Source organism: Amblyraja radiata, chromosome 35, assembly GCF_010909765.2.
Source record: "Amblyraja radiata isolate CabotCenter1 chromosome 35, sAmbRad1.1.pri, whole genome shotgun sequence".
Lineage (NCBI taxonomy): Eukaryota > Metazoa > Chordata > Chondrichthyes > Rajiformes > Rajidae > Amblyraja > Amblyraja radiata.
In genome coordinates, this window is record NC_045990.1 from 3,772,988 (window position 1) to 3,791,144 (window position 18,157).

At 44.0% G+C, this 18,157-nt stretch overlaps 1 protein-coding gene across 1 annotated transcript; it reads left to right on the plus strand.

Moving 5' to 3' along the window:
- The first annotated feature begins 1,761 nt into the window (after positions 1-1,761).
- LOC116966024 lies at positions 1,762-11,663 on the plus strand. The gene is made up of 11 exons (XM_033012152.1): positions 1,762-1,841; positions 2,988-3,021; positions 3,130-3,248; positions 4,217-4,298; positions 4,903-5,107; positions 6,795-6,862; positions 7,022-7,098; positions 7,372-7,445; positions 8,392-8,477; positions 9,134-9,201; positions 11,520-11,663. The coding sequence occupies exons 1-11, from the start codon at positions 1,782-1,784 to the stop codon at positions 11,532-11,534; spliced, it is 888 nt and encodes a 295-aa protein (XP_032868043.1). The 5' UTR covers positions 1,762-1,781; the 3' UTR covers positions 11,535-11,663.
- The last annotated feature ends 6,494 nt before the right edge of the window (positions 11,664-18,157 follow it).

Below are 18,157 nucleotides of genomic sequence, written 5' to 3' on the forward strand. Positions count from 1 at the left end.
CAAGCTGCCAGAGGAGGGAGTGGAGGCTGGGACTATCCCAACATTTAAGTAACAGGTAGGGACATGGATAAGACAAGAAGTCTGAAGAAGGGTTTCGGCCCAAAACGTCACCTATTGCCTTCGCTCCATAGATGCTGCTGCACCCGCTGAGTTTCTCCAGCATTTTTGTGTACCATGGATAGGACAAGTTTGAAGGGATATGGACCAAATGCAGGCAGATGGGTCTAGTGTAGATGGGCATGTTGGCCTGTGTGGGCAAGTTGGGCCGAAGGGCCTGTTTCCACAGTGTATCACTCTGTGTGACTATAAATTATTTATGTTAAACAGAACAAGGGTGGAAAGATTTTTGCATTAAACAAGTTTTTTGCATATCTTTCATTCATTGATCTATATCTCTATGCATCATCGTCTATATCTCTTGTTTCCCTTTCCCGTGATGTTCAGTCTGAAGAAGGGTCTCGACCCGCAACGTTACCCATTCCTGCTCTCCAGAGATGCTGCCTGTCCTGCTGAGTTACTCCAGCATTATGTCTTAAATTATTACAGGGCACAGGTGTATGATGCAGGACTCCTTCAGTACTGCACTGGGAATGTTCGTTTAGATTATTAGATTGATAGTGTGGGAACAGGTCCTTCGGCCCAACTTGCCCACACCGACCAACATGTCCCATCTACACTAGTCCCACCTTACTGCGTTTGGTCCATATCTTTCTAAACCTGTCCTATCCATGTACATATCTAAATGTTTCTTAAACATTGCAATAGTCCCAGCCTCAAAAATCTCCGCTAACCATCTTGGAAGACATTTCAATCCACATTGTAAAGGAGGACCAGTTCACTGGATTGTTAAAAAAAAGCTCAATCCGATGCTGTGAAGACTCATTTATCAAAGTTTGGATGTTTCTGCACTAAGATGTACAGAAGTTTAGAAGCAATAATACAGGCACTAGCAATCCAGAAACCTGGACTAATGGCAGAGGGCACTGATATCAAATTGTTTGTCAACAGCTGGGGAATGTAAAGAAATATTGGAAATCATTAAAAAAAATCCACCCATTTCACTGATGTTTTTTGGGAGAGGAACTAAGACCATAAGACGAGGAGCATCACAGTGGCGCAGCGGTAGAGTTGCTGCCTTGCAGCGCCAGAGACCCAGGCTCGATCCTGACTACAGGTGGTGTCTGTATGTTCTCCCCGTGATTGTGTGGGTTTTCTCTGGGTGCTCCGGTTTCCTCCCACACTCCAAAGACATGCAGGTTTGTCGGCCAATTGGCTTCGGTAAAAATTGTAAATTGTCCCAAGTGTGTGTAGGATAGTATTAGTGTGCGGGGATCGATGGTCGGCACAGAATCGGTAGGCCGAAGGGACTGTTTCCACACTGCTTCTGTAAAAAAATCTAGATGAAAATAAAAAAGCCAAATTAGGCCATTGAGTCCATTCTGCTATTCAATCCTGGCTGATTTATTTTTTCTGCTCAATCTCATTCTCCTACCTTCTTGCCATCACTTTTGACATCGTTCCTAATGAAGAAAATCATCCATCCTTATTTGTATCTGATTACAGATCCACGCAGTTAACTCTGCTGCCTAGCGAAATTGCCTCGCCACTCAGTGAAAGGCCAACTAGGGATGGCAATAAATGCTGGCGTGGGCAGTGATGTACTTTTAAAGCAGTGCGATTGCTTGAAAGAACCAGTCAGCAGCAGTGAGTGGAGTTACCTGTGGCGGGGAAAGATTGAATGGATCTTTGTGCTTTGTTTTGCAGTTTAATAAATTGGAAAGATGAACGCCGATATTTCTCTCATGTCTCGGATAGTCTCCGACACTGATGGGGATACAATGGTAGGTAACGTGCTTATATCCACATGTCCATCGTGTGGGAGAGAAACAGAATTACAAGCTCAGCTCGATGGCTTTTTCATAGAAGGGTCTCGACCCGAAACGTCACCCATTCCTTCTCTCCATAGATGCTGCCTGTCCCGCTGAGTTACTCCAGCTTTTTGTGCTATCTTGGGTTTTCATCAAAACTAGGTTCTGATGAAGGGAATAAAAACAAAACGCTGGGTAACACCTAGCGGATCAGTCGGCTGAGTCACTCCAGTTACTTCCTAGGGGGGTGGGGTGTTGCTGTCATACCTGTGCTTCCCCAGACACGAGCTGATTAACTGGGGGTGGTTTTGATCTAAATGGAGCCGCACTGTGCTGGAAATACATGCGGCCGCCAATGTTGGAGCCCTGGCCGCAACATGCTGGAGTAACTCGGCGGGACGGGCAGCATCTCTGGAGAGAAGGAATGGGTGACGTTTCGGGTCGAGACCCTTCTTCAGACATTTTACCCCGTGTCTCCTAGTAGAGCAACACTCTATTAACCTACAGTGCACTGACTCGAAGGGATGTATATCTGAAACTCCAGATCTACCGAGTTGAATAACAGCACGAGTTACTTGGCAAGTAGGAACAACATCATGAGACGAATGTACAAAATGTACAGCGTGATCAGGTATAAATCTGGAGAGGAATAGATCGGGTAGGTTCACCCTCTTGCCCGGAGTAGGGGAATCAATAGCCACATGACATAGGTTTAAGGTGATGGGAGAAAGATTTTATAGGAAGCTGAGGGGTAACATTTTCCACACAAAGGCTGGTGGGTGAATGCTGGGGGAAGAAGTGAAGCAGGTACTATCACAATGTTTAAGAAACATTTGGACATGGATAGGACAGGTTTGGAGGGATATCGGCCAAATGCAGGCAGGTGGGACTAGTGTAGATGGGATATGTTGGCCAGTGTGGGCAAGTTGGGCAGAAGGGCCTGTTTCTACACTGTAAGACTCTATAACATTGGTGTAAAGGGATCAAGTGATCGCTGCTAATTAATTGCGCTAGGCTTTGTGGGGAGAGCACCAGTCTAGTGTAGATAATGGGGCTGTCAATCACAAGCTCACCTGCAAGTTGGTTTTGAGTCACTGATATTATTTTGTTCCCTTGCAGCAGACGTTGAAGTTTGGCGGTTGTCACCAGAAAGGTGGGGACACGTTAATATTTAAATTCAAAACATCCAGTTCACTAGCACTGATTAACAAAACAGACATCACTTGATCAGCAGGTTTGACGAACCTCTCCTGTGTTGCAGACACTGCATTTAACAAGGTGCGGAGCTTCAGTGACACCCAGGCGGGATCTTCGCCAGAGAGCAAGCACGTGATAGATGAGCTCGAGGTCATCAAGTTCCACATTGAAGTCCAAACTCGAGTATGGCTCAGGCACAGTTTTACTTCTGTGATTTATTCACTTATTCTCTCTCCCATTGCAATCTGAAGCTAAAATAAAGAGGACATGCTTTCAAGAGAGAGCTCGATAGGGCTCTTAAAAATAGTGAAGTCAGGGGATATGGGGAGAAGGCAGGAACGGGATATTGATTGGGGATGATCAGCCATGATCACATTGAATGGCTCGAAGGGCCAAATGGACTACTCCTGCACCTATTGTCTATTGACGTGCTGGAAATGCTCAGCAGTTCGGACAGCGTGGGTGGAGTGAGAAACATTCTGATTAGCCTTCATCACAACTGGGAATATGTAGAAAGTACAGGCTGGAGTAACTCAGCGGGACAGGCAGTATCTCTGGAGAGAAGGAATGGATGACGTTTTGTGTCGAGACCCTTCTTCTGACTGATGGAGATGCTGCCTGTCCCGCTGAGTTACTCCAGCATTTTGTGTCTATCTTCGGTTTAAACCAGCATCTGCAGTTCCTCTCTACATATTTCTTTCTGGGACATATAGAACATATAAGCTGGGACATATAAGCCATTTCCTTGTGTTGTTAAGAATAGCAACAACAAATGAAAGAATGTGTAAGAAAGAACTGCAGATGTTGGTTTAAATCGAAGGTAGACACAAAATGCTGGAGTAACTCAGCGGGTGAGGCAACATCTCTGGAGAGAAGCAATGGGCGACGATTCGGGTCGAGACCCTTCTCAACAAATTCTCAACATCTGAAAGAAGATACTTGCTGCAATCTTTCAGCCTCTGTGCCAGTGTGATTTGATATCACCTAACCTCACATCAACCATCATCTCCACATATCGCTGACATTGTGTGATGTGCTGTCACATTTGTCCATGTGTCACGTGTAACTGTGATAGCAATGGTAGCGTGTTGTGATTTGAATTGGTGCCACTCTGTACCTGCTCCTGTTCTCACACTTCACTTCATTCCTAGACCATTGAATCCTTGAATCAGACTGTGAGCCTCTTGGCGAAGGAACGAAGCCACCATCAGCAGCAGATCCGACTACTAGAGGGTAGGTACGGGGGGGGGGGGGGGGGGGGGGGGGGGGGGGGGGAGGGTCTCACGGGGATGTTTGTGGTGCAGGCGGGGTGGGTGGGAGCATCTCCAGTGGGCAGCAGAAGCAGGGATGGTGCTCTGTTAGATGCCCAAGGTAATCTGCTCCAGTTTCATTCCACATCCCAATCCCACATCAGACCTGTTGTCCGGCAGCTGAACCATTCTACCAACAACCAGAGAGCAGTCCTGAGTTACTAACTACCTCATTGGTGACCCTCGGGCCATCTTTGATCGGACTTTACCTTGCACTGAACATTATTCCCATATCGTGTATCTGTACACTGTGAATGGCTCGATTGTAATCATGTGTTGTCTTTCCGCTGTAGCTTTTCACTGTACCTTAGTACATGGGACAATTAACAATAAACCTCCCCGTTCACTGAATTCTAGCCTCCAACACCCGTAGGGACAAGATTCATGCGAAGATTACATTGTTATAATGCACCCTAACCTGAGCACTTACCCAGAGATCAACCCTCCTAGAAACCAACTCCCTTTTGGCACGGACAGGGAGCATGGCTGCTCCCACCTCACCGGTGAACCCTTTGTTCCTTTCGCAGCGGAGGTGAGGAGACTGAGCATGTGTAGCAACATCGAAGAGGACAGGATTAACCTGATGATAGACAGAAAGATTGAAGACTGGAAGAAGGAGCTGTGCTCAAACCCAACCAATTCACAAGACCCGACCCAACAAGCAGAAAACAAGGTGCAATCAATGGATACCAACAACCATACCGAAGAACTTGCGACAGAAATACACGAGAGGTGAGCCAGGCTAAAACAGAGGCTCTCTGACAAACTAGATTTACTATTCTTATCAGAGCTAAGTGGGCTTTAAGCTCCTTTATGCCAAAATCCATTAGGGCACCTCCAACTCAAGATCAGTGGAGGCACAAAAGCTTTTTGCTGTACCTTGGGACACGTGACAATAAACTAAACTGAAATGATTAATGGGCAAGAATCCAGCCACATCTCTGGCCACTGGACAAGAAGTGTAAATTAGGTGACTGTAGACTCTATAGCCTCCCCCAGTTAAATCACTCACAACCAGGCATGGATTAGGTTTACCATTAGTAATGGGTCCATTCTGGTGCCTGTAGAACCATAACCAAGTACAAGTCCAATTGTATCGATTCCAGCACCATTTAGTTGTAGTGAAGCACAGGCCAACATCGAATTAACTCAGATTCAGATTCAATCTTTATTGTCATTGTGCAGTGTACAGTACAGAGACAACGAAATGCAGTTAGCATCTCACCCAGAAGAGCGAACATAGAATAATGAGCAGTAAATATATATACGTACATACAGTAGTAGTAGTGCAATTTTTCTGGGGGAAGGAGTGTCCGGGGGGGGGGGGGGGGGGGGGGGGGGGGAGGGTGACTGGCAATCACCAGGGTGCAGAGTTAAGTAGTGTAACAGCCGCAGGGAAGAAGTTGTTCCTGAACCTGCTGGTCCAGCAACGGAGAGACCTGTAGCGCCTCCCAGATGGGAGGAGGGTAAACAGTCTGTGGCTGGGGTGAGAGCAGTCCTTGACGATCACTCAACATTAGAATCAGATGTATGGTGACCTGACAATGCTGTAACATTAGAGTCACCCAGGAAGTCGAGCTTTGATTCTGTAGGTATTTGCATTCAGACCTTTCCAGATAGTTTCAGAGCAGGTCATTTTCTTTACATACAAGATAATGATCGGATAGGGGGCTTTTTCTTGCTCTAGATTTTAGTTTCAGCACTTGTCCCGTACATGCTGAGGTGAGAATTACAATTGAAACACAAAGTACTTGTGCTATAACACCAAGATAAGCACTCAACCTAGAAAACCAAGCCCAAAACCAAAGTAGTTTCTGCACTGATTATACACACTTGTGCTAAGGACAATAACTAACACCATATGTAATAATCAGCTACCTACATGTTAGCAAGAAAATTTAAAAAAACGATGCAAGTATATCATTGGAGATAGACATAAAAAGCTGGACTAACTCAATGAGAGAAGGAATGGGTGACGCTTCAAGTGGGCACCTCCCTTCACTGGTGTTTCATTGAGTTAGGCCCACACCTTGGGAAGGCTCAACAATTAGTTCCTGTGTCCCAGAACCACCCCCCTCAATACCTGCACTCACCACCTGCTACCAGTAGCTACTCAATAGAGGAAACGACAGGCTTCACTTCACAGGCAGAATTCACAGGAATTCACTTCAAACAAACAGATAGGTTGTCAAAGGAGCCCACGCAAGCTGACAAGCCTACTGCACCCATTTGGAGAAACGACAAGCAAAATAACAATTAGATGTGTAGTCCTAATTCGACCAGAGGTATCCAAGAGAAAAATGTCACTAGAATAATCTGATGGGGAAACACAAAGGAGGGCATCTTACCCACATGTTGATTGTAAGTTACTCTCTGTGATATCACAATCAGTGAGTTAACCCAGTTCTGTCTCTTGCAGCAAAAAATTTCTATGGGAAGAATGCGAATCATTGCATAAAGAAATAGAGCAAATTAACAGAAAGCTAAGTGAGTATCCTTTGCCTCCTCCTCTTTGTATGATGCTAATTGGGTTGATAAACAACAAATACATTGCCTGAATTGGATCCAGATCGGGAAATTATATTTACTGAATGCTAAAGACTTCTGAAATTAAAATAAATATGTTTCATTCCTTTTGTGTTGCAGCTATTCAAGAGGATGATCTGTTAAGTAGTTTGACAGATTGCAAAATACTCAGGCAGAACCAAAAGAAATATAATCAGGTACAGCAACATGATGAATACTCAATCTACTCTTTATTTTGTTTCTTGATCAGCTGTTCCTAAAGGGGCTTCAGAACTGATCCAAATCCCAGTTAGACTTAATGAGTCTCGCAGCATGGAAACATGCCTTTCAACCCAACTAGTCCACACCACCAAGGTGCCTTCCTGAGGTGGTTCTATTTGCCTGCATTTGGCCATTAACCTATGATGTTATTCTTACAGGTGACATTAGACTGTGAAGATAATGTCCTGTAATTCTTTATTCCCATCCAGATTCTAGAAAGACTAATACAAAGATGCAGACAAATACAGTCACTGGATCCTGAACAGGAGCTAAAAGATATTAAGTATGTGGCAGAACAACAGGTTCAAATGTAGTTAATGTGAAAGAGTGGGTAGGAAAATGCTGAAGACCAGGATCTTTATGCCTGGCAGAGGTGACTCGAAAGACCGCATGGCTAACATATGGGGAGCGTTTGATGGCTGAGCCTGTACTCACTGGAGTTTAAAAGGATGAGGGTGGATCTCAGTGAAGCCTCATTGGAACAATGAAAGGCCTAGATAGAGTGGATGTGGAGAGAATACTTCTACTAGTGGGACAGTCCAGAACCAGAGGGCACAGCCTCGGAATAAAAGGATGTACCTTCCAAATGGAGATGAGGAGAAATTTATTTAGCCAGAGGGTGGTGAATCTGTGGAATTCATTGCCAAGGACAGCAGTGAAGGCCAGGTCATTGGGTATTTTTAAAGCAGAGATTGGTAGGTTCTTGATTGGTAAGGGTATCAAAGGGTACAGGGAGAAGGCAGGAGAATGGGGTTTAAGAGGGGAAAATAGATCAGCCATTATCGAATGGTGGAACAAACTCGATGAGCTGAATGGCATAATTCTGCTCCTCTGTCTTATGGTTATGAATGTCTCTTCCCAATTCCTTTGTCAAAATGGCATGAGATTGAACTGCCTTTTGATAATGCATCAACTATTTTGATCCTGATGTGTCTATATAATAAGAAATGCTATAAATACAGGGTTAAGAAGAGAGAACATGCGCCAGTCTCCTTGCCCTCCTCGGACACTGTGGACTGTGAAGGAGGAATTAAACTTGACTGGGAAATGGATCGTTTTATCCAGGGCCATACACTTAGTGAGGACAGGCCATAGATAGCACCTCCAGAGGGAGCAGGGAAAATTGGAACCAAAGTGTGGGGTAAAGATTGATGAGGAGGGGTATAATAGAGTGTGACCTCCATCTGGTCTCTTAACCTTTAATGTTGCCCACTTGTATTTCAATGTAGGTTGGCAATGGTCGACATGCAGGAGCAGATTCAGAACCTGTGCTATTCCAGCAAAGGAAACACGACCGTAGCCAAGATTAACAGAGGTCAGTCTCCGGACTTCACTCAGCCAATGACTTTATGACCTTACTTAAAAAACTTTTTTTTTTAAAAATCAGTTAAAAATAATTTATCTCGCTTGAAAAGGAAAGCAGAGCACAAAACTCAAATCACATCCACAATCCATTCATGGGTGCATGTTGGTAATCTTCATGTTGTGAGTATGTGCTCCCTGATCGTTTTAGGCCATTCGCTTCATTGGTTTAGTTAATACAGAGATACAGAGCGGACACAGGCCTTTCGGCCCACCGAGCCTGTGCCGACCAGCGATCCCCGTACACAACCACTACCCTACACACAAGGGACAATTTACAACCAAAGCCAGTTAACCTTCAACCTGCACATCTTTGGAATGTGGGAGGAAACCAGAGCACCTGGAGAAAGCCCACTCATGGACCAGAAGGTCCACAGCTCAAACCTAAGTGTCGTATACCTGCTGAACTAAGCCCATCCAAGCCTAACATTTTACCGAAAGAGCCTCCCCATTTTAAATATGTGGAAGCTGTAGCATAATAGTGACCTCTTACCCATTGATTTTTTTCAACATTTGGTTGAAGTCAGAACTAAATCGACCCTTTTCTGCCCACCAAATACTGTATATCAAGAAAAAGTGTGCTAATAAAACAGGATTTCTCTTTAACAGGTAGATGTATTGATAACACAAGGAAAGAGTTGATGGTGAAACAAATGTGCAATACTTCAGATTCTGAGGTAAGTTGAATGCTCAGTGTCGTGAATTCCCAACTGCTCCCCCTTGTATTGTCATCTTCTTCTTAAGCCCTTTGCTCCTCTAGGGAGCAGAGGCCATTGACAAATGTCCTCCACCTCACTTGGTTGTTGGCAGTTCTTTCAAGATCTCCCCAGTCGAGCCCACTCTCAGACATTTCTGTCTGGGCACCTCTTCTCCAGCTGTTCCTGGGGCGCCCACTTTTCCTTTTTCCTTGGGGGTTCCATTTCCGGGGCTTGTCGGGTGATGTCTGTAGCAGGTTTCCTGAAGGTGTGTCCAATCCAACTCCATTTTCTCCTTCGAATTTGTAAGTCAATGAGCTCCTGGCTTGTTCTTTTCCACACGTTCACATTGCTTACTTCAGGGCCTGTCTCACTTGGGCATCATTTACACTACATCATTTACACGTCATGACGCGCGCATAGTGCGTGGTGATGTAGGCAGTGAATCGCGGCCGCACCCGGCGCCCCAGGATTTTGGGATGTACAAAATCTTCACGCGCCATCTGCGTGACGTGCAAATGATGCCCAGGTGGGACAGGCCCTTTTGTCTCTCCACCAGATGTTAAGTATTCTCCTAAGGCAGGTGTTGGTGAATGTTTGCAGCCTATTTGTAGTGTGTTTTGTTGTTTTCCATGTCTCTGATCCATACAGCATCACCAGTTTCACATGCGAGTTAAAGATGCGTATTTTGGCGTTGATTGAGATGTGTTTTGAGCTCCAGATCTTCCTGAGCATGTTAAACTCCACCCTAGCCTTATTGATTCTGCACCCCCTTATAATTACTGGATTAATTGGGCAAAACCTACCCCCTAGTCCAAGTAAGGATACAAGTGCGCTGGCGTAACTCAGTGGGTCAGGCAGCATCTCTTGAGAACATGGATAGGTGACGTTTCGGGTTGGGACTCTTCTTCAGATGGATCTGAAACATCACCTATCCATGTTCTCCTGCCTGACCTGCTGTGTTACTCCAGCACTATGTGTCTTTATTTTGAAAACCCGCATCTACAGTTCCTTTTCACTGCACCTCGGGAACGTGACAATCAACTAAATTGTAAAATGTAAATGGGGCTTGATCCTTCAAACTCAGATGGGAGTTAGATCACTAAACCAGCATTTGCACCAGAGTTCAAAGAAAGAAAGGCTTGCATTTCTATAGCATCTTTCACAATGTCAAAATGTGGCAACCAACTCTGCAACAAATGCCAACTGATTAGAAATATAAACCTTACCGTGACTCTGCAGCGTAGATCCATCATCTCCTTTGGTTCATCAGCTGGATTTCCTGACAAGAATAGCAACTGGGTGAAATTAATAAACAAGCAAGACATCTTATGGGTCACTTCAATACCAGCTCCATATAAGCCTGCAATTAAAATAATGCCCATTAGGTTAGTAAAGCAAGTCACAAATCTAGCTGGAAACCAGAGAGGAATAACAAGTACAATTGCTTATTGCCGTTTGTTCCTCTCCCAAGAATTTCTTCCTCTGCCTCTCCCAAACCAAAAAGATTGAACTGTGTCATTGTACATTTCAAATGAGTTGATTTTGGATAAATCAATTTGAACACGGAAAAAATAAGGAAAACTGTCCCCTCACCTGGGAGGTCAATAAAATGGGGAATAGATTTATGGTCATTTGTAGCATGATGACAAGGGGACTTTGCTAAAAGTTTACACCCAGGAAGTGGTGGGGAGTCAGAAACGATTGCCTGAAAATTGAAGATGGAAGCAAACACCCCTGATAACATTTCTCAAGTATCTACGTGATGTAGCACAACTGTGTTGAGGAGATGAGCAGATGGGATGTGAGATTAATGAGATTATAGGTGGCATGGACATGAGGTGAATGGCTCGCCATTGTCCTCCAAATTTCAGTCATTCTAAGATACTCCTACAAAAAGCTCAAGTCAAAACAGTTCTATAGTTATCTTAGTGCTGTACAATCTATCCATACATTTCGGCATGCACTTGTCCAAGAGATTAAAGGAAGAAATACCACTTTTTCTCCTTGACCGATTCACTTCTTCTTGCGTATGGCATGCACAGCCTAAATTTGTAGATCAAATAGTCATCCAGGCCAGGACAGCATCAGTTATTGGGTGAATGGCTTTGATGCCCCGGGGAAAAGCCTCAGTGGGCAGTCATTCACGATGTGTGGTCTGGATGTCCGCAGGGCTGTCTGTCATCCCCCACTTATGCAGGTGATGGGCTGTTCTTGCATGGAGGGTGCAGATTCCGCCGATTCACTGCATCATTTTAATAGCACTCATGACTGACTGCGTCTTTCCTTTCTGTTTACAGACTGATACATGGTAAAAGAGTTCAAGAGTAAGCTTTTGACGGCTGCTGCCCATAATTCCATCATCTTCGACCAACTGCCCAAACAACATCATAGTCAACATTATACCAGCAGCCAGATGCTCAATAAAGTGAAAATACACAAACGCAACAGCAGCTGGTTATTAGAGAGCTGGCAAAGCACTCTCATGCCTCAGGAGGTAGAAGTGCACTCTGGTAAGGGTCTCTATGCATAGGATCACTGCAAAACACAGCAGAGATGGAAGAACTTTGAAGTCAACTTCCAATTACTCCTTGACTCCAGATGTCTTACCAAGATTGTCAAAAGTTAGAAGCTATTGAACCATGGACACCAATGTTTAACCATGCGGGACGGCATGGTGGCGCAGCGGTAGAGTTGTTGCCTTACAGCGCCAGAGGCCCGGGTTCCATCCTGACTACGGGTGCTGTCTGTACGGACCGTTTGTATGTTCACCCTGTGATCTTGTGGGTTTCCTCCAGGTGCTCCAGTTTCTTCCCACACTCCAAAACATAGAAAATAGGTGCAGGAGGCCATTCGACCCTTCGAACCAGCACCGCCATTCATTGTGATCATGGCTGATCGTCCCCTATCAATAACCCGTGCCTGCCTTCTCCCCATATCCCTTGACTCCACTAGCCCCTAGAGCTCTATCTAACTCTCTCTTAAATCCATCACAGCGACTTGGCCTCTGTGGCAGGGAATTCCATAAATTCACAACTCTATGGGTGAAAAAGTTTTTTCTCACCTCAGTTTTAAATAGCCTCCCCTTTATTCTAAGACTGTGGCCCCTGGTTCTGGACTCGCCCAACATTGGAAACATTTTTCCTGCATCTAGCTTGTCCAGTCCTTTTATAATTTTATATGTCTCTATAAGATTCCCCCTCATCCTTCAAAACTAGTGTGTAGGATAGTGCTTTTAGTACAGGGATCGCCGGTCGGCGAGGACTCAGTGGGCCGAAGGGCTTGTTTCCGTGCTGTATCTCTAAACTAAACTACACTAAACCTACCAGCAGGAGGCACAAGTAAGCAGATCAGAGCAGCAATATACATTTCCTCCTGAAGCAGAAAAATCCAGCCCCATTGTTCACATCAAGGCAGGTATAATATAAATCAACAAGACTAAAGCTCCCTCTGCAGTAGCCCATTAATCACTTCCATGACAGGAACAGTAGGGATTAAATGCACAATAAATCTCCTTCTGCAGTTGCACACAGCAGAAAAAAGCAACAGCGAGACCAATCATTGTGAGCTTTTCTTCCCCCCCTCCCGCTGGTCATCTGAGTTTCCGAAAGGCCTTGAATGAAGCTGTAAATTAGCAAACAGTGCATTCATCCCCAAGGTTGCTGCTATTTTGGTTTTGATGAACAATTGGCTATACCTTCAATGACTCCATTTATATGGTCTGTTGAACCAGAGTCAAAAGTCAAAACACAAAGTGGTTAAAATAAAAAAATAAAAAATTGGTGAGGGGAAAGATTATATCGTACACGTAACATTTGTAGCGGTGATTTAGAAATACATACCCAAATTTTATGATTCTGACCCTGACGACTTGTACATCAGGAAGCAATCAACCCCACATTCCAAAAGCAAAGAGAGCACTGGAATAATGCCGCTCCACTCCTACTGCGGCAGCCTTGTAAAAGCAAAGCTGTTTGATGCTGAAGTGGCCTAGATGCCTGTCGGAATTGCAACTTTTATAATGCCCTTCAGGATATCCCAAAGCTCGTCCTTCTGAAGTATAGTGCTCGGACGGAGTGTTACAAGAAATAAGCGGCAAGGAGACATTCCCCACAGTTTTTAAATCTGCAAATAGGATACACGGACATACAGGTCAACCAGGGTACTTAGAGTGGAAACGTTGGGAACATTTAACAGATCTGCGAAGAGATACTGCCCCATTTATTTCTCCAACACCTTAGAGTCACACAGGATGGAAATAGGCCCTTCGGCCCAACTTTCCCACAATGGCCAACATGTCCCAGCTACACTAGTCCCACCTACCTGCGTTTGGCCCATATCCCTCCAAACCTGTCCTATCCATGTACCTGTCTACTTGCTTCTTAAACGTTGGGATTGTCCCTGCCTCAACTACCTCCTCTGGCAGCTCGTTCCATAACCTTCTCGCCCAACTTTTGTTTTCACTGTCCCGTTGCTGACATCTTTGACCCGAAACCTTAACGCCATTTCTCTTTAGAGGAAAGCCGCCTGATATGCCAGGCATTTCCAACGTTCTGATTTGTTTCAGTATCTACAGATTTTTGGTTTCTTTCTCACTAATGATCTCTGCTGTAAAGAGTTCTTCGGAGAAATGGCTGGGCTGGTACATAACATTTGGTGACACCACCATCCACGAATTATCAGGATATAGCCAAGAAAAAAGCCTTTCAAAGTAACTTATTTTTTTATGCAGAAATATAATTAAAATGTCCCCGCTACACATTGTTAACCATAAATTCATAAAAAAATAGCAGAATTAGGCTATTCGACCCATCGAGTCTGCTCCGCCATTCGATCCTGGCTGATCTATTTTCCCCTCTTAACCCCATTCTCCTGCCTTCTCCCGATAACCCCTGACACCCGTACTAGTTTCACCTCATCTGACTCTTTCTCTTTAAACACCTCCAGTTATTGAATGACTCAAGGATCCTGGCCCAAATCATCTTCAAAGCTAAACAATTCCTATCATTGATTGCTATGTCCATGTATAGAAATATTTTATTCACTCTACAATAGTCCTTAATAACCTTAAGCACGATTCTTATTCTCCTGTCTTGGAGTTATAATATTATTTCATGCTCATTCACAAACATCATGTTTTTATATGTTCAAGTTTATACTAACTTCTTACCTTAGATTTTGAATCACACCTGTTTAAATAAAACACCAAAAGCTGGAGAATAACGATTGTCAAATGTGGATGATTCCATTTATTTATAACTGCCAGGTAGCTTTAAATTCAGTTTAATTCTAATCCAAAATAAATTAGAAAGCTTTTGCTTTAATCCTTTGATGCATGGTAAACGCAGATTGAGAATTGGGATGGAGACTTTCACACTTTCCTGCACAGTTCTCTTGCGATGCAAATGTTTTTAAACAGACGGACGCTGTGAGGCAAATGTTTTTTTCCTCTATTAACCTTTTTTTGTGGGTCACAGTTCTCAGCCTTCTTGTTTGCAATTGAAAAAATGAATCAGTCTCACTCTTCAATGCCGCACCAGCTGGGATTCCCAGTTGCAAGGTTGTGCCCTCAAAGGGGATGGTGTTGGTAACATTGACCCACTTTAAATTAAAGTGTGATCTAAGTTCCCAATACATCTCAAGATGTCCGAAACCCAGAAGGAGGAAGTTCTCTCCAGTCTGCTCTGCCAAAAAATAAAGATTCTCAAAGGATTAAAACTTCCTAGTGTTATCCAAGAACTTTTCACACAAAATACAAGGAGACTGCTTGGTTTATGAGTACTGCATTATCGTACGGCACTGTGCGCTTTAGGAAGGCCTGCGTTCATTCTGTTAGAAGCTGGACTATCTGTACACAGATAGACAGCATCAGAAGAGGAAGTGTGAAGGAGTCTGCACCCATCTCAGCCACACAACCAAACCCCAGGCCGCTAGATCAGCTTGTGATGACGCGGATTTTTACTGGGATGCAATTCGAGCGCCAGGCATGCTCAAGAATCTCACCTGTGAGATAAAGAGGCTGGTTCGCATCTGATATTTATGGACAAGTTCCAGGGGGGCAATTAGGAATGAAAACCAGTTACTTTCTCCTTTCTCAGAAGTTCCTAAGCTTTAAGCGAATGGTTCCTGGGATTTTCCAGATCATTCCTGGATCGGTACCATTCATGACAGTGCTGTTAAGGCAGCTAGAAAGTAATTTGAACACTATCATATGGACACTATTGCAGCCAGGCCTTACTAAATCCGCACAGCTGGAACAGTTTTCAGTAGTGCATGCACAGTAGCTTCAGGAATGACAAGCAGAATACAAATTCCATTGAAACATCGACAGTGATAAAATCAATTTGCTCTCAGACAAAGCAAGGGCTGTCTTGCTGGTTGAAGCAGATGGATTGTAACTTCCATCCACTCTCACAGTAATATAATTCTTCATTTCATGTCTATAAATAGAGCAAAAAAACTATGCACATGATTTTTCCCAAATTCTAGCAGCATTAAATTTGCATGAAACGCGGAAGTCAAACTGAGATGAGACACACACACACACACACACACACGTTTAACCAACCCTGTATATTAAAGATTCAATTATCACATCATGACTCAATCGCTGAATCGTGCAAGAGTTCAACAAAATGGCTTAAAGAATACAGGCTGAGCTAGGAAGGTAATTGTTTCAATACCTGGGCTAGTCTGTATTGTACTGCCTATGGACAGTGGTACAGGATCATCTGGGGAGTGCAGTAAAATGGCCCTAGATTACAGTCACCAATCAGCGACCCTTGCCTGAAGTGCAAGCTCCTAATGTCCGCCACAGTTAAACAGTCTGTCAGCACTCACCAATGCAATTCACACCAAAGATACTATGATTCACACCTTCCGCTGGGAGAACAGAGGGAAGGGGCAGAGGAACAACCCAGCAAGAAGCAATCAGAGGTTGGAAGAAGTAGGCAAGGAGCAAAGAGCAACCACAAATAAAAATTAATCATGGGGAGGGACTTTGACACAGGAATAGGAGTTACAAAAAAACTAAACTCTACAAGGATGCCCCCTGCATCCCTCACTCTGCTCTTTCTAGCACCTAATTTACAAATGGCTCTTGCACAAGCTCTCCAACTCTTCCAGCCAACAGTCACAGCACTAACCACTGCAGAACATTTTCCTTGGGTGTCCTGAATAGGGAATCACTACCTGCAAAGCCAAGTGTGGTAATAAATACACTCAGCATGGTTTATCAGTCAGTCTGCACACAATGGGAAAGACACCAGTATACGAGTTGGCTCCAGTATTAAAAGAGCATTCAGAATATACCGGGAGGAACCAGTACTGGAGAACACTCCTGCTGCGGGATGTTCAACTGCACACTTCGGTAAAATAACCTGCATCTATCCAGCAGCATTTCTCACGAAGGAATGTATTTTTGGTTCAGTGAATTCCACTGTGTTAGTGACTGTAGTTACATGGGTAAATATGGCAGGACCTTGGGTATGAGGTGCCACAAGCAGCAAGAGATACTCAATCTTTAATGAGGGGAGAATGGCAGCCAGGATGCAGGAGAACTCTTCTCTGAATAGTAACAGGGCTAATTAGGAGCCACTTGAACAGGAAGCCACAAGAGTGAGGAAGGGTGAAGGAGGCAGGAAATGGAGTTTAAACATAAAATGATGATTGGGCAACAGGATAGATAATAAGAAAAATCTTTTTTAGCGATAATCAACCTGATCTAAACAGAAGATGCAGCTATATTTTATATCTAGTTATCGGAGTATAAATGTCCCATATTAATACCAGAGTGTAAACCATTGCAGCCATGAGTTTGCACTCATTTGCATGTCTCACGGGTGTCCCCTACAGCAGCAACCTGACCCCGACTCCCGTGAGCCTCCCCCCGACTGGATCTGGCTAATGAAATGACTGCACGTTAATGATATAATTGGCTCACCAGCTTGCCAACGACGATATCTTTAACGTGCAGCCATTTCGGAAGATGGCCAGTTGCTTAAACAGAACCGATCGAGAGTCCTTCACCCCTCCTGACAGTTCTGCAGCTTGATTAATTCCCTGAAGTTAAGTGCAGAAAAACTGTCAGTGAATCGTACAGTGCCTTATGCCTCACCACAGTGGAAGGTGCAAACTGTATTACAGAAAGATCAATGTCCCTCTGCCACCCCCACTCCCCTTACCTCGTTTAGCTCAGTTCATCTTTGTTATGGCAAAACATTTTCAAAATAAGATTCAAGGCATAATGGTTCTACTAAAAGTCTGATACAAGTTTAAAATACTGCGCAAACAGTTGCCTTCTCTACCCTTGAAACAGATATTTGTTAACATGACACAAAGGCTCACCACTGAGGAGACATGATGGCCCACTATGAGATTGGTCCTGAGCTCTGCAACGTAGTAGTCAGCAGGTTTTATGACCCGAACCCACACCAGTAAACAGTGACATTACGATAAACCCTCTTCTACTAAACACTGTCAAACTTGGCTGTTCACACAATATGGTGGTGACGGAGAGAATGCACAGCACTCATCACAAAACAAGATGCTGAAAGCCAAAGTCTCCACTGCACAGACCATTAACTGATCTTCACCTGCTTGTCAACAACTCTCCACTGCCTCAGTCGTGAAATTGATCCTAAAGACGTTACTACAAACTCTTATTTCAACCATTGTGGGGAGGACAGAAAGATGGATTTAACAGACACAAGTAAATGCACACAGCTAAGCTTCAGAGGGAAGGCTTATTACAGCAAAGTAACGAGCAAATACAGAAATTGGAACATACAGAATAAATAGTACAACTAAATATGGAATCAGACTGCTCTTACCTGTTAGATCAATTAATCATCTAAGACAACACTTTTAGAGTCATTAGGATCAGTAGTGATGTTTCAAGTTCTGTAGTTAGCATTGACAGATAACAGTAACAATTTAA